The following is a 23,482-nucleotide window of genomic DNA, read 5'->3' as shown; positions in this document are numbered from 1 at the left end:
TCATAGGTGAACCAGTCTCCAACTTATGCTATTGCCTACTGAAACAGAAAAGTTGGAGGTCAGATCTTGCTGGCTAGTTTCTGCAAACCTGTTTTGAAAATTTGTTCTGGGTGGAAATTAAAATGAGAGTCCATTTCTAATCTTCAGAAATCCAGTTAGGCTCCTGGTCATCGCCACTGGGTGAAGACTCACCAAAGCAACAGGTGGATGTAACTGTAAGCAGGCTGACATTATAAATTTCAGACTTATATGGAAAAGATGAAGTACCAAAGTCACCAAGGATTGATAAAGGTCTGGCAGAAAACTGAGTATTTCTGTGAAACATGGCACTAATGGTTGCTTATGAGATGAAAATAGGAACTTAGGAGAGCCACTGCATCTGTGCAAGTGCCAAGACTCTATTTTAAATTTCCAATTTGTTGGCCTGTCTGACATTTTCCTGGATTTTAGCCATAGATTGAAGTATAAAGAATAGATCAGTGATGAGAAAGCTGTCAGGATAAATTAAATCATTAATTTGTTGTTTGAGTATTTATTTTTTGAATTGGGTTATAAGCAATGAATAAAAAGAAGATGGTAATGTACTTGTGATATGTAAATAATATATGCTAAAGTCCAAATGCAAGAGAGAAAATTGCAATCAAATGAATCTCATCATGCATCCCTACCATTATTCAATAGATAATAATATTCTTTGGGGTTAGCTAAATGGAAATATAATCAGCTCTAATGAGGGAATATTTTCAATGCCTTCTCAAAATACTCATGTTAATGACTAGAGTGTTTCATCCAGGAGTGCTAACTCTGTAAGTATTACACTGAAAATAGCTCATTTCATTCTGTTAAACTGTACTGCAGACCTTCCAACTCAATTCCGAAACTGTCTTTTCCTGACCTTTACGTTAGCTACTTGTTTTATTGACTCAATGCAAATGATGGGCACACTGGAAAAAAAACACATGCACAAATCTCTACTCATTTGATAGCTTGTTTCCAAAATGCATTGGCTCATTTATGGCTGGAAATTACAACTAATCACATTTTTAATGAAGACCCCACTGCTTCACAAATCCAAAAGGGCTGCATTATGATGCTGAGCAATTATTTTCCTTGGACCTTATCACTTTCTGCTGACAATTTGAAGAGACTTTTAAGGACTAAAAAATGTTTGGCTGCAGGCTTTACTTAAATTCCTTTCAATTTCAGCTCTGTTGTACATTTTATAGAAAAAGAACCAAATCTAATTTTAATAAGGAAACAATTTTTTGAGCAATGATTGCTGAAAAACTACAAATTTTATCCAGGGAAGGATTGTGATATTCCAAGCATACATGTATAGCCTAGGATATCTTCTGTTATTTAATATACAATTGAGTCCCTACTGAGCATTTTAATCACAAACTGTAACAACAGAACCAGTGTGGCAGATGGTGCAATCACCACAATACTGGCATTTCTTTGTCAAAAGTTCTGTGAATAATTTGGGATTTTGATGATGCAGATGAGGGAAAAATATTTTCACCATCCGGAGAGTCAGTAATGAGAAAGTATAGATTTTAAACTCTTGTCAAAAAAGGACAAGGTAATTAAGAAGAACCATATAGTTATAAAGCATTACAGCATAGAAACAGCCACTTCAGCCCATCTATTATTCTGCCTGAGAACCATCATTCTGCCTCTGGACCATATCTCTCCATACCAGTCCCATCCATCTCGTATCCAAACTTCTCTTAAATGTTGAAATCAAAACCGCATTCACCATTTCTGCTGGCAGCTCATTCCATGCTCTTACCATTCTCCGAGTGAAGAAGTTCCCACTCATGTTTCCATTGAACATTTCATCTTTCACCCTTAACCGATGACCTCAAATCTCACTCAACCTCAGTGGAAAATGCCTGCTATCTATACCCCTATAATTTTGTATACCTTAAAAGAGATCATTTTTAAGCAGCAGATCATTATAGCCTGCAATGCACTGCCTAAGGGAACCAGATTTGGGAATAAGTTTCAAAAGGGAATTAGTTAAGGAAAATTTTCTGCCATTATGGGGAGAGAGCAGATGAGTACAACAATGGAATCAAAATCTGAATCAGATTTAATATCACTGCATATGTCATAAAATATTTTGTTTTGAGGCAGACATACATTGCAATACAATTTAAAAATATATAAATTACAATAATAAATATATATTAAAATGTTTAAATTAAATGAGTAGAGCAAGAAGAGAGTAGTAAAAGGAAAAATAGTGAGGTAGTGTACATGTACATTGTCCATTCAGAAAATTGATGGTGATGGGGAAGAAGTTGTTCCTGAAATGTTGAGTATGTGTCTTCAGGCTCCTGTATCTCCTCCTTGTTGATAGAAATGAAAAGAAGCCATGGCTTGGATGATGTAGGTCCTTAATGATGGACACTGCCTTTTTGAGATATAAAGCTGACAAAGCAAGACTTGTATTATATAATCCCATGACATTTTCTCTTTCTAATATTTTTATTAATTTACATATAAGAATACAGAGGACAAGAAAATATGTCAATACATTATACTAAATTGCATATAAAGACTCCTTACCCTATATTCATACAGATTAATTAACTCGTAACATTAAAATATAGTGATTTTATTATATTAAAAAAATCTAACCCGCAACCAAGACCGAAGCTGATTAGTAAAGAAAAAAAAGGAGGAAAAAATTTTTCATTATCTGTGCTTTAACAGCAAATCAAAGATTTTGAAAATAATTCAGAAAAGGTCCCCACAATGTTTGAAAGTCTTGAATAGATTCAGAGATTGAACATTGAATCTTCTCTAAATTTAAACATGGCATCACATCATGTAATCATTGGCTGTGAATAGGAGGGGCTGTGGCGATCCACTTCCCAGCGCACTCGAACCGGCTCACAAAGCGGCGCGCGCCGGCATTGAGGCAGGTCCCAAACAGGGCACCAAGCCCGTGTCGCGCTCGGGCTTTTCCCCTTGCTGGTGAAGCAGGCTTGGCGCCGTCTTTGGGCCCTGCCTCAATGCCGGCGCGCGCCGCTTTGTGAGCCGGTTCGAGTGCGCTGGGAAGTGGGTCGCCACAGGGCCACATCTTTCCATTTGTTCCATGACGTCTTACTTTACTGCAGCCAAGGGAGAAAGAATTACTTAAATAAAAGCATTTATCTGTTCTAATTAAAAAATAAATAGAAACAATTAGATCAGGTAGCAAATGTTGAAAGAGTAACAGTTACCATTTCAGATAAGATTTTATCTGAGCTCTCTATTTTCTTAGCCTTAGTTGAAATAATTGTAAACATAAGCATTTAATTTTGAGATGTATACAGAAAATCACTTCATATTTTCCACAGGAAGACAGGTAAGCTTCCTAGTGAGTTCTGGTTTCCAACAATGTGTTAAAGCATAAAGAATAATGGGATTATTCCTTTGTTTACACAGCCTGAGTGGTAAAGTAGGTAAACACTTCACATAACTGCTATTGAATTAATATATGAAAAGTGGGAAAGTTTTGTAAAGAGCAAGCAATTGTCCCATCAGATTACCACTCAGGCCAATATCTGCTCCTCTTTCTCATACAGTTCACAGCAGGTATTTGTTGTGGTACAATTAAGTTAGCTCAACGCCCACAGTATATGGTTGGTAATTAATATAAAAATATAATTAGCTGTTTTTTTTAGTCAGATCTGTACCAGAAGGACTTTAACATAGATAGGTAGGTAATATGCAAACAGATGTGAAGATTTGGGATAAGCTTTTGTTGATCCTGGAAACATCTGGAAATGATTAGATTAAAGTCAGACATCTTAGGTCATGGTGATCAGAGAGAGATACACCATAGAAACAGAACCTTTGGCCAACCATTGCGCACTGATTAACACTAATCCCGTTTCTGCTCCCCATATTCCCTGCAATTATCCTCAGATTCTGCCACACAGTATCACACCGGTGAATTTTATGGAGACCAATCAACCTGGATCTATTTGAATGTGGGAGGATACAGGGACACATGGTTAAAAAAGCCATGTAAAACATTCAGCTCCACACAAGCAGCCAAAGTCAGGGTTGAACCCCAATCACTGGAGCTGTGAGCTAGCAGTTCCACCAAATGTGTCACCCATATCTTGCACTGATTCTCAACAGTTCAGCAGGTGTCCCATTCCAGGTGTGTTTTTTATTCAGGATAAGCCTGGCATTCCGTGGGTTGTGATCCCTATGGCTTCACCAGAAGTACAACTGAAAGTGCCTGCACAGGAGTGGGAGTGAACCAGATTCACTCAGAACTGGCCATCATAAACATATCTTTGCTGCATATGCCCCCGACTGTGCATAGCGTCATGCTCTTTACTGCCCATTAAAGAAAACGGGTGTGGAATACAAACCCTTGTATGAAACCCAACACCTATTCAAAGGTCTGTGGTGACCTTGTTGTTGTCCTGGAGTCATATATAGCCCAGACCAGTGAGGAGGGAGGATTTCTAAAGAATATTCTCAGAGCTCATGGCAAAATGTGAATGGATAGAATCAACTTGTGCTACTGTTTGTTTTCTCTGTCCTTGATAATCTTTTGTTTTATATTCATAAGTCCTTCCAATGCTTCAGTGTTTTGTACGTCACTATAATTGCGGGAGGTTCTAGGCACATTCCACAAGTTCGGCAAGTTCAGCAGCAAGTTAATCAATGACCAGTGTTGGCTTGATCTTGTCATACCATAAGGAAAGTGCTGGTTTCAGGCTTGCCCAAGAACGGAAAAGTCTACAGAAAGTGGTGGACACAGCCCAGTCCATCATAGGCCCTCCCCACCACTGAGCTCATTTACAAAGAGTGCTGCCACAAGAAAGCAGCATCCATCATTAAACTGGACCCCCTGCAGTTTTCATAGTGTCCCAACCACTCAACAGATGATGCCATTGCCACCACCCTAACCCACCTGGACAAAAAAGACACATACATTCGGATGCTGTTCATAGACTTTAGTTCAGCATTCAACACAATCATCCCTCAGACACTGATTGGAAAGCTGAGCCTACTGGGCCTGAACACCTCCCTCTACAACTGGATCCTAGACTTCCTGACTGGGAGATCTCAGTCAGTCCAGATCGGGAGCAGCATCTCCAACACCATCACACTGAGCACGAGGGCTCCCCAGGGCTGCATGCTCAGTCCACTGCTGTTCACTCTGCTGACCCACGACTGTGCTGCAACACACAGCTCGAACCACATCATCAAGTTCACCAATGACATGACCGTGGTGGGTCTCATCAGCAAGAACAACAAGTCAGCTTACAGAGGGGAGGTGCAGCAGCTAACAGATTGGTGCAGAGCCAACAACCCATCTCTGAATGTGAACAAAACAAAAGAGATGGTTGTTGACTTCAGGAGGGCACAGAGCGACCACTCTCTGCTGTACATCGACAGCTCCTCAGTAGAGATTGTTAAGGGCACCAAATTTCTTGCTGTTCACCTGGTGGAGAATCTCACCTGGTCCCTCAACAGCAGCTCCATAGCAAAGAAAGCCCAGCAGCGTCTCTACTTTCTGCAAAGGCTAAGGAAAGTCCATCTCCCACCCCCCATCCTCATCATATTCTACAGGGGTTGTATTGAGAGCGTCCTGAGCAACTGCATCACTGCCTGGTTCAGAAATTGCACCATCTCAGATCGCAAGACCCTGCAGCAGATAGTGAGGTCAGCTGAGAAAATCATCGGGGTCTCTCTCCCCGCCATCACGGACATTTACACTACACGCTGCAGCCGCAAAGGAAACAGCATTATGAAGGACCCCACACACCCCTCATACAATCTCTTCTCCCTCCTGCCGTCTGGGAAAAGGCTCCGAAGCATTTGGGCTCTCACGACCAGACTTTGTAACAGTTATTTCCCCCAAGCTATCAGACTCCTCAGTACCCAGAGCCTGGACTGACACCTTGCCCTATTGTCCCATTTATTATTTATTGTAATACCTACACTGTTTTTGTGCACTTTACACAGTCCTGTATATGTCTGTACTCTAGTGTAGTTTTCTCTGTTGTTTTTTTTCTTTCTATGTAGTTCAGTCTAGTTTTTGTACTGTGTCATGTAACACCATGGTCCTGAAAAACGTTGTCTCATTTTTACTATGTACTGTACCAACAGTTATGGTCAAAATAACAATAAAAGTGACTTGACTTGAAGAAACCCCACCATCTGGGCCATGTTCTCTTCTCACTTTTACCATCAAGCAGGAGGTACAAGAGCCTTAGGTCCCACACCACCAGGTTCAGGAACAGTTATCAGCTTAAAACCATCAGGCTCCTGAACCAGCATGGATAACTTCACTCACCTGAACTTATTCTACAATCTACAGACTCAGTGTCCTCAGTATATATGTTTGCACAATTTATCTTCTTTTGCACATTACTTGTTTTGTGGCGACCCATTTCCTGGCACATCCAAACCAGCTCACAATTAGATAGCCTACGGGGGTTTGCGAGCACAGAGCTTTGGAGCCTCTGCGCCACGGGGGGCAGGTTGAGGGAGGCTTAAAAGTGAGGCTGAGGATTTTGAATAAAGTTTTTTCCTTCGACTGCAGTTACCGACTCCGTGTCGTAATTTTAGCGCTGCATGTAGCACACCGCTACAGTTTGTCTGTCTTTACTTATGTATAGATTTTCCATAAATTCTATTGCATTTCTTTATTTTCTTGTAAATGTCTGGAAGTAACTGAATCTCAAGTTAGTATTTGGTGACATATATGTGCTTGGAAAATAAATTTACTTTGATTTTGACTTTTACTTGACTTTGTATCTCCAGACATTACTGCAGCTGATGGTCCATCTCAATGTTGCTGGTAGATCATTGCACAGGATTTTTTTTGCAGCATATTGACCTCTATTACCTGCAAGAACAAAAGAAAATAGGAGCAGGAGATGGCCACAAATTTAGCCCAGTATTGGACAGGATCTCAGCTCTTCTTCTGTGCCAGTTCCCAATATCCTTTAAATTCTCAATTTTAAAAAAGTCTATCGTTTCTTTAAATATCTCCATTGATCCACAGACTACTGGAGATTTACTGTGTTCTGTGAGTAGAAATTACATTGCCACCTTGTCCTGTCATTACGTCCCCACTTTCAAATCTCTCACGTTGGTAGAAATATCTAAACATTGATTCTGTTGTGCTCCTTTTAGATGATATGTCTCAATAAGATTACTGTGTTTTCTTCCACACTTCGAAGAATACAGATATAACTTCTTTCTTAAGCTATTTGTCAGAGGGCAATGGTCTCATCTCAGGGATTAGACCAGTCAATCTTTCCTAAACTGTTTCCATTGCTAGGATACCATTTCTTACATAAATCTGTACAAGGATCTATTCTTGACCCCTCTCCATTCCCCATCCACTTTCTGTCCCCAGTGTAACACTAAACCCTTATTATTGCCTCATTTTGGTCATGCTAATTACTCACTAAATTATTTTTTTTTATCTTTATCACCAAACGTTACAGAAATAAATTTAATCAAATTTTAACCTCAGTAATGTATTTGGAAATCATGGCATTTTAGCCTTTTGTAAAGTATATGAATATATAATGGTAAGCCATGTAAAGTGTCTCAGGTATTTTGCAAGAATAACATCCTTCCACAACTCACTGACCTGTAAATTTTTGATTTTTGGTAGCTGCAGGCTTGTCTTGGAGATGATTCTTCACTGCACTCATGAATAAAGAGATTGGAAAAAGCCCAAAGAATAATTCTCGCCATCTTATTCCACCTTTCCTGACTTTGCATGCAATACTTTGAAACTGAAAAAGAGCCCAGGTGATCTGATAAGCTCTTGAAGGGGATGCCTTTACAAATGCCCCTTTGTATCCCTTCTCAACATGATTCCCACTGCCGAGCTTCATTTGGGTAAGGGAAGCATTGTTGTTGCCTGATATCGTTCATACCTTTATTCTCTACAGCTCGGAGCTCCCTTTATTTAACTTGCATGTTTACTGTTCTTAGCTCAGGTGTTCAGCTCGACCAATCTGATGAAGGCACAGACTGATTTGTTACTGTCAAGTTTACCACTATTATAAATTAGATTTATCTGTATATATGTTAAGTCACTCACTCAACACTAGAGTCTAAGGGTATATAAAACTTCATTCCTCACAGCCCTGTGTTTATTTACAGCATTGAAGTTTTCAGTGACAATTCGCTGAGATAAGACTGCTGACATAATTTCATTTGTTGTGCCCACTTGACATTCATTTCATAATCTCAGAAGCCAGGGCAGCTTTTGATGGAAGAAATTCTGAGCCCAGCCTGCTGGCAAATGTATCATTCTTAAATGTCACCCAATGTGTTCTCAGGAAAGGTTACACGTAGAAAACACTGGTGCCGCTTTGTCAAGACTTTTGTCTTCAGGTACATCTCTCTAAGTACAAAAAGCAAACTGCATGAATATTTATCTAGTTGCACTTTTACAGTAACCTTCCTGCACATAACATTCTTCATAGACAACTTTTCTGAACATCTCCTTAATAATGAACAAATTCAAAGGTCGAAGCTCTGCCAAGCGGTTGACTAACACTGAGCTATTTTAACAGCAGATTTAGAATGTACCAGGCAATGCTCAAAACATTTGCAATTCAGGATACCTTGACAAAACTTTGGCGTGCGTCATTATTTTCCAAGGAACAATATCTCAGTGCACCATCAAAAAAACACTCACATAAAGAACAACTTGCAATGTTCACGACAGTGATCGATACAACCAATAAAGTAGCAGTAATTGTTCTCGTTGCAAAGAATTCAGGCTGCTTAAGTAGTGCCTTCACCTAGGAAAAGAATCACTTCCATTAAATGACACTGACGTTAAGAATTAAATTTTTTATACTACAGATTCTCTCACATAAGTGTAATGATTGTACACGTTAGTGAGCTTAATTTAATAGCCTTTTGAGTTAAAGGGACTGGTTGTAGACCAAAATGCATGTTAAGCTATCTCTTGGCAGAGGGATCACCACGAAAATTATGACCACAGATTTAAAGGGGCATTGTCTCAGGAATTTATAGCTGATAGATTACTACAATAAACAAACCTGTAACCCCTTTCCTGACTACAATATTTCAACCAGCCAATCATTTACAGTATGTTTAACAAATAAAAAGTAACTTCTGTTAAAACACATGGAGGGGGGAGTTCAACTTTATTTCCAACTGAAGCACAGAATGCAGAATTGAAAGAGAATTATGTCGTTACCAGTCATCTATGCCCACAAACATTTATGAATAAGACACTTCTGAGAATATTTATTAAATCCCAAAAATACTTGCTGAAATAAATGTGAATAACATGCAGCAGATAATGTCCTACAGGGCTAATGAAGATGTGAGAATTATAAATATGTTTCCTGCCTAAAAAGAGAATAGAAACAAATTGTTTACAATTAGTAACTACCCGCTTTTTCCCTGAAGAAATCTGGCAGGGTTCTAGATGTGAGCTGGCAATTGGTAGGTAGGTCAGTTTCTTTGGCAGTCTCATTACATAAGCAGTAACAAAGACTTGTAGAAGCAGAGTGCACAGGAGCCACATCGGACGTTACCATGCAACGTGAAACAGGTTGCAAGACAAAAAAGTATTAGGTTTCTTCAAAAAGAAAGCCTTTGAGCAGTTTGAATAGAAAATTCCATGGAAATATGATACAGACAGAAGGAGTTGGAAAGTGATTAGAGCCAGCTTCTCAGTTGGGTGACTGGAAATTAATTTTTAGAGTGATGTTTTGCCGTGTGACAGTTCTGAATTATATACTTATGGGAGCTCATTATCAGAAAGAAATGAAGATGTAAGAGATTTTTTTTATGCTGGTCTCAAAATGTCAACAGTGTAAGTATTTTCAGATCATCATGTTTATGCAATGCTTCCACATCATGTTTTCTGTTCATTTACAGTTCTAGCAGATAATCCTGGTTGCAATGAAGCTGAGCTGTAATTGCCTTTTCCCTTCAAACTCAAACTGTAAAAAGCTCTGAAGTGTTATCTGCCTAAACGCTGTTCATATGGTACACAGGTAGGATACAGCTGTGAACTGTGCAGATGTAATGCGATCTGCTGGACCACTACCACTCTATATATGAGTCTTGCTGGTAGAGTTAAGTCTACTTTGACATATGTGCTTTATTTTTAAAATGAAATGTTTAATAGCATCACAATGGAATAGCATCATTGTGCCCTGATATTTCAGAAAAAGCAGCTACTTTGTGACTGTTTCATACATTTAGAACTAAAATTAGAGATTGACTGTGAAAATGAATCACTGGCATACACTCTACATGTCATAAGGTGTAGATCTGTATAATTTATATCTTCCATTTTAATCCTTTTACTTGGAGAAAACAGTCTTGTATGGACAGATATCTTAAGTTCACACTTAAATCATCTCTATTATCATTTCAGTCCCTGAAATTTTAATCAGTACAGCTCATGGAGGAAAATCTCCTTATTATTTTAAATCATCAAACCACTTAGCTAGCCAGTTTCCAACCCGTTTTCCTCACCCTGAATCCATAGTGTTTTTCTTCACGGGAATGGTGGAACCATGGCAAGAACATGGTCCTAACCCCAAACTCAAAACCTGAAAACCTTCAGTCGTTTGCCTTCACTAACTGTACTGTTCAACAGTTTGTTGGAAAATAAACAACCTCCTTACAAATATTTATATTTAAAGGACATGCACATTTGTTTCCATTCTGATGGAGACTGACCTATCATTAGTATCATATAGCTAGATAAAACTGTGCTTTCCATGTCCTTATTATGTATGGGAGTGTTTTACAGGCGACGGGGCACTGTTTATACCTAGACACTATTGTAATTTGTGAACATATGGCAGTCCAGAAAATAGAAATGGATAAATTACTAATTAAACTGTTTTTGAAGGAACAATCTTGGCCAGTGAAAAAGAGAACGCTCTGAACTTCTCTGCTCATTTTTTAAAAAGTCCTCTGTGACCATTAAATAGGTTAATATTTCACCTGGAAGACAATGTTTATAATAAGGCCGGGCTTTTTTTAGCAACATGGCTGACATACAGTTTAGTAACATCAATAGGATTGTGCAGAAATATCCTTTGCTCTGTTATAAAATAAGCCTTAGGTTATTTTGTATCTGATAGGGAAACAGAGTTCCTGTTTAATCTGATTCATACAATGGCTTGGTGGACAGTGCTGCTGTAAAGCTGAAGCCTAGACCAATCTCTAGAGTAGGACATAGATTCTTGATTTTCTAGATGAAGATCTGAGGATTTATGCCAAGCCAAATTTTTGATAACATGGTTCACACTGTGAGGTAAATCAACTATCTTCCCCTCAGGTTAAGCTGTGGAGTCATTGGGACATGACCTCTGGCCAGCTGGTGGTGTGATGACGCAGCACTCTCATTGGGGCCAACCAAAGATATTATTGTCTTCTTTATGATCTAAGATACTTCTGAAAATTAAGAGCTTAAGATTCAAGTACTGCAGGTCAGCAAGCTGCTCATTGATGTTTCCCTAAAGCTTGACTTGGTGTGGACCGTGTTGCTGCCTGCAACAGAAAGGGGCTGGAATTGGTATAAGGTCTAACAGTGAGTGATTGATTACCTTGGACATTTTTCTTGTGATCTCATGACCCTGTTGGACATTGGCAATGAGGAATGCAGCAAGTCCATTTCAATTGGCAGGACTGGCGAAGGGAACGCTGTGTTGCTTCGGCTGTAGCCGAAACAAGGCCTCATGCTGCAAATTTTTCTGCTCTGCAGAAGAAACACAGTCACACCCCTTGACAGCCAATCTAATGTCAAACTATAGAAAGTATTCATCTTTTCTGCATGGAGGTCGGTCACCAGTGGAGTGCCTCAGGGATCTGTTCTGGGACCCTTACTCTTCGTGATTTTTATAAATGACCTGGATGAGGAAGTGGAGGGATGGGTGAGCAAGTTTGCTGATGACACAAAGATTGGGGGTGTTGTGGATAGTGTGGAGGGCTGTTAGAGGATACAGCAGGACATTGATAGGATGTAAAACTGGGCTAAGAAGTGGCAAATGGAGTTCAACCTAGGTAAGTGTGAGGTGGTTCATATTAGTATGTCAAATATGATGGCAGAGTATTGTATTAATGGTAAGACTCTTGGCAGTGCAGAGGATCAGAGGGATCTTGGGGTCCGAGTCCATAGGACGCTCAAAGCAGCTGCTCAGGTTGACTCTGTGGTTAAGAAGGCGTACGGTGTATTGGCCTTCATCAATCGTGGAATTGAATTTAGGAGCCGAGAGGCAATGTTGCAACTATATAGGACCCTGGCCAGACCCCACTTGGAGTACTGTGCTCAGTTCTGGTCACCTCACTACAGGAAGGACGTGGAAACCATAGAAAGGGTGCAGAGGAGATTTACAAGGATGCTATCTGGATTGGGGAGCACGCCTTATGAAAACAGGTTGAGTGAACTCGGCCTTTTCTCCTTGGAGTGATGGAGGATGAGAGGTGGAGGTGACCTGATAGAGGTGTACAAGATGATGAGAGGCATTGATCATGTGGATAGTCAGAGGCTTTTCCCCAGGGCTGAAATGGGCACAGGTTTAAGGTGCTGGGAAGTAGGTAAAGAGGAGGTGTCAGGGGTAAGTTTTTTACGCAGTGAGTGCTGAGTGCATGGAATGGGCTGCCAGCGGCAATGGTGGAAGCGGATACGATAGGGTCTTTTAAGAGACTTTTGGATAGATACATGGATCTTATAAAAATAGAGGGCTATAGGTAACCCTGGTAATTTCTAAGGACATGTTCAGCACAATTTTGTTGGCTGAAGGGCCTGTATTGTGTTGTAGGTTTTCTATGTTTCTATGTTTAGTGTGTTCTGGAAATTGTTAACTTCTCCTATGGAACCTGTCCCTCTGGTTGCCTTTACTCCAGGGCCTTGAAGTGTTTTAGTGAATGTTAAAAAGCATATTAATTTCTATTTTAATTTCTTCCGATCCTCAATTGTGTTTGGTTTATAAAGTAATACTTATCAACTAGAGTCAATATGATTTCCCTTGGTTCCTATTGACCCAACTACATTCAATGATGTCAGTCAATAAGAATCAAGAAAGACAGTCTCCACTGACTGTAGCCATACCCAAGACAAAGAAAGGTGATTGTGGTTGTTAGAGTTCAGTTATCTCTCAACCACAGGATATCATTATTAGAGTTCCTCAGGGTTATAACAAATTTACTGCAAATGGAGACTAACGCATCATGAACACATAACAACAGATTATATGCCATCCGTTTTCTTCATTAAAAGGTAACGGTTGAACAGGAACTTGATTTTCCTTGCACAAGAATGGCCTATCTGCGAAGTTCTTCCAGTGGCGAAGAGACGGCTGTACCTCACACAAGGATAGAGGATGAATCTGATATCAAGGTAGAAATTTGCCACTCCTCATTTTATAATAATCACAAGCATTGACACCAACATAATCACATAATTTCTAACAAGATTAGAAAATGTAATTTGGTAACTTTCATTTGTGTGCTAGACTTGTGAATTATTCTTTGTATTGAACTCATGCAAAACGTAAGAGCTTACCATATTGCAAAGGGTACTTTAATCTGCAGTCCTCCAAATTCCATAACAATAGTGCTATGTTCAACGTAAATGACTAGAACTCAATATCAGACAGGATTGCAGATCTAATATGCTTCTGTATGTCTACAATTCAAGAGTTACATATCAAAACATTCACTGAATCAAATTCCTTCATTTGGAGATTTTAATTTTTTAACTAAATGCACAAAATAATATCCATATCATTTAGTAAGTATGGAGAAACTGCTCCCACCAGTCGGATTCACTAACGACAGATGTAAGGTAAAAAGTTAGAATATTAGAATACAGATTAAGAGAAAACCTTTCACTTCACAAACTGTGCTCTGGAATGCACTGCCTGCAGTTGCAATGGAAACTTATTCAATCGTATCCTTCAAAAGAAAATGGAACATATACTTGGTTAAGAAAATCTTGCAGTCTATGGAGAAAGAGCAGGGTAATGGAATGCATTCAATAGCCTTTTGAAAAATTGGTATGGATTCAGTGACCAGAAAACTTTCCTTTTTTGCTGTTTGATTGCTGGATTCTATGAACCTTGCAATAAGAAAGTATCATTAAAATCATACTAATTATTAGACTCCATCAGAAAGTTCAAATCACCAATAAAAACAAAAAAAATGTGCTTGAACCACTCATTTGTAGAGTGATAAACAGACTTAATGTTTCTGGTGGATGAACTTTCATCAGGAACTACTGTGGTTCCAGCATTTTCTGTTTTATTTCATTATCTCTAGACGTATTGCTCTTTAGATGAAAAACTCCTCTTGGTCTTGCTTTGTGAAAGTGAGTTTCGATCAATAACCTACATGGTTTGTTTTCAGTCACAGCTTGGTAAAACTCTTTGTTCAAAAAGATTTTCCCTATTTATTTGGATCTGCAAAAATCTGACCTCTGGAAGGACCGTCAGGACATTGCTAGGGATTTATATTAGAGATACAGCAAGTAACTTTTTGGTCCTTCCAGCCCAAGGAATCCACACTGCCCAATTATACTCATGTGATCAATTAACCTACTAACTTGTACGTCTTTAGAATGAGGGAAGAAACTAGAGAATCCTGAGGAAATCCACATGGCCAAGGGGAGAATGTACAAATTCCTTACAGATAGCAGCAGGAATTTCTGATGAACCTTATAGAATTTTTTGAAGATGTAACTAGTAGAGTGGATAGGGGAGAGCCAGTGGATGTGGTATATTTAGATTTTCAAAAGGCTTTTGACAAGGTCGCACACAGGAGATTAGTGTGCAAACTTAAAGCACACGATATTGGGGGTATGGTGTTGATGTGGATAGAGAATTGGTTGGCAGACAGGAAGCAAAGAATGGGAGTAAACGGGACCTTTTCAGAATGGCAGGCAGTGACTAGTGGGGTACTGCAAGGCTCAGTGTTGGGACCCCAGTTGTTTACAATATATATTAATGATTTAGACGAGGGAATTAAATGTAGCATCTCCAAGTTTGCAGATGACATGAAGCTGGGTGGCGGTGTTAGCTGTGAGGAAGATGCTAAGAGGATGCAGAGTGACTTGGATAGGTTAGGTGAGTGGGCAAATTCATGGCAGATGCAATTTAATGTGGATGAATGTGAGGTTAACAGATTATTATCTGAACGGTGGCCGATTAGGAAAAGGGGAGATGCAACGAGACCTGGGTGTCATTGTACAGCAGTCATTGATGGTGGGCATGCAGGTACAGCAGGTGGTGAAAAAAGCAAATGGTATGTTGGCATTCATAGCAAAAGAATTTGAGTACAAGAGCAGGGAGGTTCTACTGCAGTTGTACAAGGCCTTGGTGAGACTGCACCGAGAATATTGTGTGCAGTTTTGGTCCCCTAATCTGAGGAAAGACATTCTTGCCATAGAGGGAGTACAGAGAAGGTTCACCAGATTGATTCCTGGGATGGCAGGACTTTAATATGAAGAAAGACTGGATCGACTAGGCTTATACTCACTGGAATTTAGAAGATTGAGGGGGGATCTTATTGAAACATATAAAATTCTAAAGGGATTGGACAGGCTAGATGCAGGAAGATTGTTTCCGATGTTGGGGAAGTCCAGAATGAGGGGTCACAGTTTAAGGATAAAGGGGAAGCCTTTTAGGACCGCGATGAGGAAAAATTTCTTCACACAGAGAGTGGTGAATCTGTGGAATTCTCTGCCACAGGAAACAGTTGAGGCCGGTTCATTGGTTATATTTAAGAGGAAGTTAGATATGGCCCTTGTGGCTAAAGGGATCAGGGTGTATGGAGAGAAAGCAAGTACAGGGTTCTGAGTTGGATGATCAGCCATGATCATACTGAATGGCGGTGCAGGCTCAAAGGGCCGAATGGCCTACTCCTGCACCTATTTTCTATGTTTCTATGAATTGAACCCAGCTTATTAGCACTGTACTAATGTTATGCTAACCATTATGCTACCATGCTGCCCAGATGTTGACCAGGAGAGGACATTGATATTGGTTTGCTGATCCTTGCAGTGATTTTGGAAGATTTTGCAGAGGCATCATTGGTGGTATTGTTCCAGTTGCCTCAGCAATTCGAAGAATTGTTTAGGAAAGAGCAGAGATCCCTGCTGCTCAGTAGCCCATGATCTCTGTGCCAAGTCTGTGTATTGATCTTCAAATATCATTGCCATCAATTGAGCAGTGGCTGTGTTGGCACGTTGGAAGGGCTGGTGAATTTTGACATTGATTTCTGCCCACACAGCCAGTTTAACATCAATACAGACTGTTAAGGATTATACTGGAGTTACAAAATTAAGTAAATAGATACTAATTCACGTGACCAGTCTTCAGTTCTTAATGTAACTTACAAGCAGTAACCAGTTTGAAGTTAAAAGAACTGCTTTGCAAATATCATTGACTACAGAACACAGGCTGCTGGCCCACAGCAGAAGACTGGCTGTTCAAGAGAGATGGTTTGCAAAGTGAAGTGACAATGATTCTCATTGGCTTCAGCTATCAGTGTGAATTATATTGACCTAGCAAAGGTGTTTGAACATTTAGAGGTGTCTCCCACTGTAGATATATAATTCAAAGGAAGCATTGTCAATCCAAAATATGAAAGTAAACAATGTCTTTATAACTATAGAGATTGTATTGAATTACCTTTGGTCTTAAGGGTGTAAAAATGTATGTTCTGTGAGCTAGGGAGATGCTACTGAGATGATCTCCAGGAGAATGCCTGCTTGTCATGATAAATAAAAGCCTTTATATCACCAGTTTCAGTGTCTCTCCCATGACTTAGATCACAGTCACAACACAGGCTTGATATCAGTTCAGACAGCAAGTCAAATCTTTCCATATAACCTTGGCTATCCTCACTTTGAGAGCCATGGAGTCATCTTTCAATCCTTGAGTGGAGTGAGGAGAGTTAGATATTGTACCTGCTACCAAATCCACAATCGCTGCTCGAAGTACACGTGTCAGGGGAGGATTGCGCTCCAGCTATGATCTGCTTTCTGCTTAATAATCGAAGAAAAGCCTGGCAATATTCATTGCTATGCTCACTTGGATGTTAGCCTTAGCACCAGAGGATTGTCAATGCTAGTTGGCATTCAATGCCAGAATGAAGCAAGAACTTCTGAAACAGATAGGTGAAAACCCAAGGTAAATAGAAGATGAAGCATTGGTTAGCTGACAGCTGTTATATTGTGCAAAGGCCTGAAGGTTGAAGTTGGTGATCTGGAAGTCAAGGTCCAATGTTTGTGAGTCTAGGTTGGGGACTGGAGCTTGGATGCCTAGAGACGGTCTGACCTGGGGTTGAAGGCCTGTCCAAGTGACTGAGTGGGTGGGTTGGAGGGAGAGATGAACGGTGCTGTTTTGGCGCTGTTACTTTATTGCTTGGTATGTCCTGTCTTGTTGTGTTCTGCTGATCATTGTGGGCACGTTCTGTTGGTACTAGAATGTGGGGAGACTCTTACGGGCTGCCCCCAGTACATCCTTAGGTTGTGTTGGTTAACGCAAAATGACACATTTCACTGTATGTTATGCTGTCCATGTAGTAAATCAATTAATCCAAATCTGAATTTCTGACCACCACCCTAAAGGAAGAATGCCTTTACACTCGGGATAGCATTGATGATGCCTAGGATAGAGACTTTCAGCTATGAGCAGAGGCTGGACTTTCCTTGGAGCAGAGGAAACCGAGGACAGATCCAATTAAGGTGTGCAAAGTTATAACCATATAACCATATAACAATCACAGCACGGAAACAGGCCATCTCGGCCCTCCTAGTCCGTGCCGAGGGGCATTAATGAAGCAGATCATAAGAATCTTACCTCCACAGCAGAATCATTTAAAATACAGAGGGCTTATATTTAAGAGAGCTGGCAGGTATTTTAGATGGGCTCTCAGCAAGATTGTTCTTCACCCAGGAGGTTAAAATCTGGAACACACCACACGTGAGGGTGATGGAAGCAGGGCTTCTTACACTTAAGTATCTACAGTTAATGAGCATTTGAGTTTCTAAGGTACAGAAGACTACAGACCAAGTGCTGGTAAAGGGATTAGTATGAATATGTGATGATCAACATAAACTCAACAGTTTCATGGAGTACTAGAATCAATGGCACTAATGCTCCATATGCCCTCCATCTGCCCTAACTGACCTGCAAATGCAGACAGGAAGATCGTGGGGCTCATTCCCGATCTGTTGGGTAGTGATCAGTTGACCTCAACATCTCCAGGTCAGCATGTGGAAAACTCGTGCACTGTTCTGATCACTACACTACAGTGAAGTTTGGAGAGGATGCGAAGGGCTCACCAGAATGTTGTCTGAATTGGGACATATACCCTATAAGGACATGTTGGATGAACTTGGATTGTTTCCATTGAAGCATCAGAAGCTAAAGGCATATGTATAATAAGTATGTAAAGTTATAAGAAGCATTGGTAGGGTAGATAGCCAGAGACTTTGCTCCAGGGTGAAAAGAAGGTTTAGGTATAGAGTGAGAGGGGAAAAATCTAAAGGAGAGTTACAGTACTAGACAAGTTTTTTTTCACACAAAGCATGGTAGATGGCGGAAACATGCTGCTAGGAGAGATGGTAGAAGCAGATTGGCAGATTGGCATATGGGCAGAATTACTGCCCATATGTTGGTAGATAGAATTAATTTAGATTTTCATTGTGGTCAGTACAGATGAAGGCTCTGTTCCTGTGCTGTGCTGTTCTGTTTTGCATGTTCCTGCTTCTGATTCTTGCCCATCAAAACATGCAAGGACTCTCAATGGAGGAACCAAGGTTTAAGTTTCAACCTTATTCACCATATATTGTAGATTTACATTTATCAAGAATTTGCTGTGGTTTGTTGCTCAGGCCCAACATGCAAAACAAACTAACAGCATTCAACAGTTATAAAGAGTAAAGAATTACATAAAAATTTAAAAACCTAATAAAGTTAGAGATTAAAGAATCAATATGGAATAAAATGTGCATAAATAAATAAATACGACCATTAATTAACAATGTAAACAGCATTATTAGGAAAGTGAAGTTAAGCTTGGACTCACCTTGCAGATGCTGCATTTTCCTGAGCTGGAAGACACACATCTCACTGTTAAAGTATTTGTCTCATATGACAAGATCAGTAAAACTCTTGTTGATATGGATCTTTGACACAGTGTGGGATCATTGTGTTCAGTATAGAAAGTTGTTCTACTCTGTTCTTAGAAACAATTCAGAGCATTTTGCATTGGCATCTGGGAGGAAATGCTGATGAGCTGATAGTCAACTATCAATTAGACAAATCACAGCAGAAAGCAGCAGAAATATCTCTAAAACGCAGTAGAACACACCCCTTTGAGTATAACTCAACTCTCAGTGAGAGCCTGATTCACACCTGGGGGAAAAAAAAATCGCTTACATACTCAAAATTTGTGTGATGCACAATTGCTTGCCTTTGTTGTAGCATTATCTTCACACTGGGAATAAAAATTGTACCAAAGGACCTCTAATCAGCCATCTCTTTACTGTACAATTAATGTAAATGGCAATAATGAATATATATGAATTAGTTTTAAACAATAATTGGTAATGAATGCAAATATTCCTAGATGGTAAAAGTGTGTTTACTTACAGTGAAACTGTCAGGTTAAAAGAGTCGTAACATTATTTTAATCATTTTGTGGTGTATGTTAATGAATATTATTCTGCATTTCCCAGAATGTCCTGTGCTGCATCGTAGACAGGACTAATTAAAATAGTGTTATGTGCTCCATATTTTAATCACTCCTCATCTTATTCCAGCCCATAGAACACTTAAATGTTTATGAGACCATTATCACTGAATGCACCCAATATTGTAACTGGTTACCGATCATCACATCCGAGGGAATAAGTCAAAGCTCAAGATCACAAACTGTCAGTTCAGCCCATCAATCTAGTATGAATTGTATCATAACTGATCTGTAGCTCAACTCCTGCTACCATCTCAGACTGACTGTCCTTCAAAGTTCAAGATATACTTATAATCAAAATATTTATACTATATACAGCCTTGAGATTTGTCTCCTCACAGGCAGCCTCAAAGCAAATAAACCCAACAGTCCATTAACAAAAGACATTCAAACTCCCAATGAGGACAGAGAAATCAAATTGCGCAAACAATAAAAATAAACAAATAACGTTCAGAAGTGAAATTCACGAAAGTGGGTCCACAGCCAGAGAGCAAGTGTCACTGCAGCTGATCCAGGAGCCCGTTAGTTGCAAGGCACTGCCATAGTTCTGTGCAAACCTCACAGAGCAGCGAGCTGAACTCCAGCCCATCCCCTCACCTCTGGCCCCAAAACCTTGACCTTTTCAATCTGGCCCAGCACTTCAATCATTTCTCACTCTCAGGCCTGGGCCTTGGTCCTGCCACCTCAACTCTGCCTTGTCTCAGTTTGGCCGCATCAAATTGCCTCCAAGTCTTCTCCAGCAATGGGCAAGCACAGGCTCATTCCCTGCTCTCAGGTCTGTGCCCTGCCAACCCTATCCAGCCTGTACCCCCTCCCCCCACTCCATGACCGTCCTGCACCTTTGAAACTTCATTTCATACCATAATCGTGTCAGGTTGTACAGGCTTTTCGAAAGCCTATCTCTGAAAGGGAAGTTACGGGCTATTGATTACAGTGATTGTCTCTGAGAAAAAGTGTTATTCATACAGTAATTTATAGTTTTGTTTGTTTGCTCTCAGCAAGCTGTCTTGGTGCTTCACTAGAGTCATTTTAAATCAGAGGTTTGATTCCTTACCTCACAAAATACGTTGAATGTTTCAACCAGCTGTAAAGCTGCCCATTTGTGTGAGAGTTTTCAGGATGTACACTGCACCGAAAAGTGCTTTTACATTTATTCAAATTGGCCTGACTGTAAGTTAAGATAACTCTCCTTATCCTGAATTCCTCCACAATAGAAAATAAATATTCAATAACCACATGTGCAGAAGAAGCCTTTGCTACTTAAATTCAGAGAACCACAAGCCAAGCCTATGAAACTTGAACTCATAACTTAACGCTCTGATTCCTGCTATCACTCTGATGAAACTGCAATAGCCCACACCCCCCACTCCATCTCCACCGTCAGTCCTAACATATGGTGTCGAGAATAGATCAGACCTAATGGAGGTGCCATGCTCCTGAAGGATCACCATCGCTATTTGGAATGCTATCAGTCTTGAAAGAAATTTCAATTTCTTATGAGAATTCTTAACTTTTGGTTGTGATTAAGCACCATATTTCATTCAATCATGGCATATACCGCAATCTTTTTATAACTGGTCTCTTACTCCTCTCTGTCTTGCTTGGATCCAAAGTGTTAACTCCCACTTCCCTCCCCCCATCATTTTCCTTCCAATACGTGCTAACAAGGACTTGATCAAGAGACGAAAGACTTAAAGGTCAATTTAAGGACAAGGAGTTATCTTACACAGAAACCCTCCCTCCACGTTATGGCACATAACTTGGCCAGGGACTTACAGCCCAGACTTAAATTCACACTTACACCTGAAGATCACCAAATTACTTCACAATTTTTCAAACCAATAGTTTTATTGTTTTCTGACTGCAAAATTCAGTACTAATGATAAGTATTTTGGTGCATTTTCCAATGAATTTGGTGTAGAAAATTAACTTTATATACATATATAAAAGTGTCATTATTAAATATTAAATTATGGATGTGAAATTAGAACTGAAATTCTGTCTTAAATGATGGCTGAAAATGATTATAATTTTCATCCTTAAGTTCCTCTAACTACTGAGATGAAGATTTAATTATATAAAAGACCATCGGATTAAGAATGGGCTGTTATACACTTGATTGAAAGCAATAGTGTCCCTAGGATATTAGATCCCTTCATCACTGACTTGAACAAGACACTGACTAAATTTAACCTTTTGAAATTTTCAGTGGCATTTCAACATTAACCATGAAACAAGTCAGTGAAACCAGTATAGGATGCAGAGTTGCACCATGAAAAATTGAGCACTGATTTCACTGTCCATTCCTCTGATTTGCATTCAGAGCCAAAGAAGTTTACTAATAATGATAATTACTACTTGATTTCACAGACACCTTATCCTATTTCTGTATATTCATAATACTGTAGCTTCACAGTGTACTTTGTTCAAAGACAGAGACCTAAGGCTGAGACATGTTACAAAATGTCTTATTTCCGTTAAGAATTTTAGGCCTATCATCCCTCTGTGAAAGTAAAAACCTCACTTTCTTCCTGTTGTCCTATTTATTTCCAGTCATAATTTATTGCGCCTCTGTCAACCTTATGCAATATCCTTTACTATTTTTGATGTAAATTAATATGCCTAATTCCAGTATTCCTAAAATGTTTTAGCAATGGCTTCTTTCCTTCTGCCATCAGATTTCTGAATGGACAATGAACATTACCTCATAATTTTTATTCTTTTCGCACTATTTATTTAACTTGATTTTAATATATATTTCTTATTGTAATTTATAGTTTTCTGTAAGGTATTGCACAGTAGTGCTGCTGCAAAATGACAAATTTCACGATATTGAACCTGATTCTGATTCTGCTTCGCATTTTCAAATCATTTCCCCCGCCAGGTTCCCTCCAGAGAAAAGTTTGATGTATTGTTTTAATTTGCCATTTAGTTTCTCTTGGCTTCAGTGTGCCTAGGTACAACTTTCTCGACCATATCTATGTTGTGATTGCTCTCTAGTGCTTTATCCAGTTATATCATTTAAATAAAGCAAAATAAAAACTTCCCAAAAGTATTGGCCAAACGCTGGCACAGATCATCTGGTTAAGTGTAGACCACTTGTAAAGAAAATAATGAACCTTTGATTCAAGAGTCAAGTTTATTTGTTTAATGTACATTGAAACATACAGTGAATCGCATGATTTGCTTTAACAACCAATACACCCGGGGACAGACACAAGCGTTGCCACACATTCCAATGCCAACATAGCCTGCCCAATGCTCAGCAGAACCACACAGAATGCAAGAAGCAATAAGCAACAAATAAGTACACCAAAAATAAGCCTCATTCCTTTCTCCCACCAACACACATGCACGATTCCTTAACCCCACGACAGGCCTCCAGCTCCAAACTCTCGTGGAAACAGACTCAGAGCTGCAGACACCGGGCTTCGAACTCCTCAGCAGATTTGCAGACCTGGGTTCAGTCATCGGGCCTCAACTTCCAGACTTCCAGTTCATCCTTGGGCCTCAATCCTGAGCATCGATCCCAGAGCATGCTGATCACCGAGCACCAGGCCTCGAGCTCCAGACTCACCATTGATGGCACCCGGATTCTAAACCTCGAGCTCTGGGCTCATCGATTGTGAACCCAGAGGGTCAAAGGAACTTGTTCCTCCTGCTTGCGTGGAACTCTGACTCTGGAAGCTGCTGACAACTGGCCATCGTCCACTCTCTGCCGGTCCGATATCCA

The 23,482-nt window shown here is 39.8% G+C and overlaps 1 protein-coding gene across 3 annotated transcripts in view; it reads left to right on the top strand.

The window, feature by feature from the left end:
- Positions 1 to 7,775: 7,775 nt before the first annotated feature.
- LOC132403863 (serine/threonine-protein kinase 33-like) overlaps positions 7,776 to 23,482 on the top strand; it is a 126,580-nt gene continuing 110,873 nt past the window's right edge. Inside the window, exons 1-3 of one of the 3 annotated variants that reach the window (XM_059987615.1) lie at positions 7,776 to 7,881; positions 9,910 to 10,028; positions 13,271 to 13,390. In XM_059987615.1, coding sequence (XP_059843598.1) covers positions 13,310 to 13,390 — 81 coding nt within the window. In that variant the 5' untranslated portion in view covers positions 7,776 to 7,881; positions 9,910 to 10,028; positions 13,271 to 13,309. Of the gene's footprint in view, positions 7,882 to 9,504; positions 9,845 to 9,909; positions 10,029 to 13,270; positions 13,391 to 23,482 lie in introns of those variants that run through there. The other 2 variants (XM_059987614.1, XM_059987613.1) reach the window with 2 other exon arrangements.

The sequence above is a fragment of the Hypanus sabinus genome, chromosome 13 (genome assembly GCF_030144855.1).
Source record: "Hypanus sabinus isolate sHypSab1 chromosome 13, sHypSab1.hap1, whole genome shotgun sequence".
Taxonomy (NCBI): domain Eukaryota; kingdom Metazoa; phylum Chordata; class Chondrichthyes; order Myliobatiformes; family Dasyatidae; genus Hypanus; species Hypanus sabinus.
The sequence above is the reverse complement of the archived record's forward strand: the minus strand, read 5'-3'. Positions and strand labels throughout refer to the sequence as shown.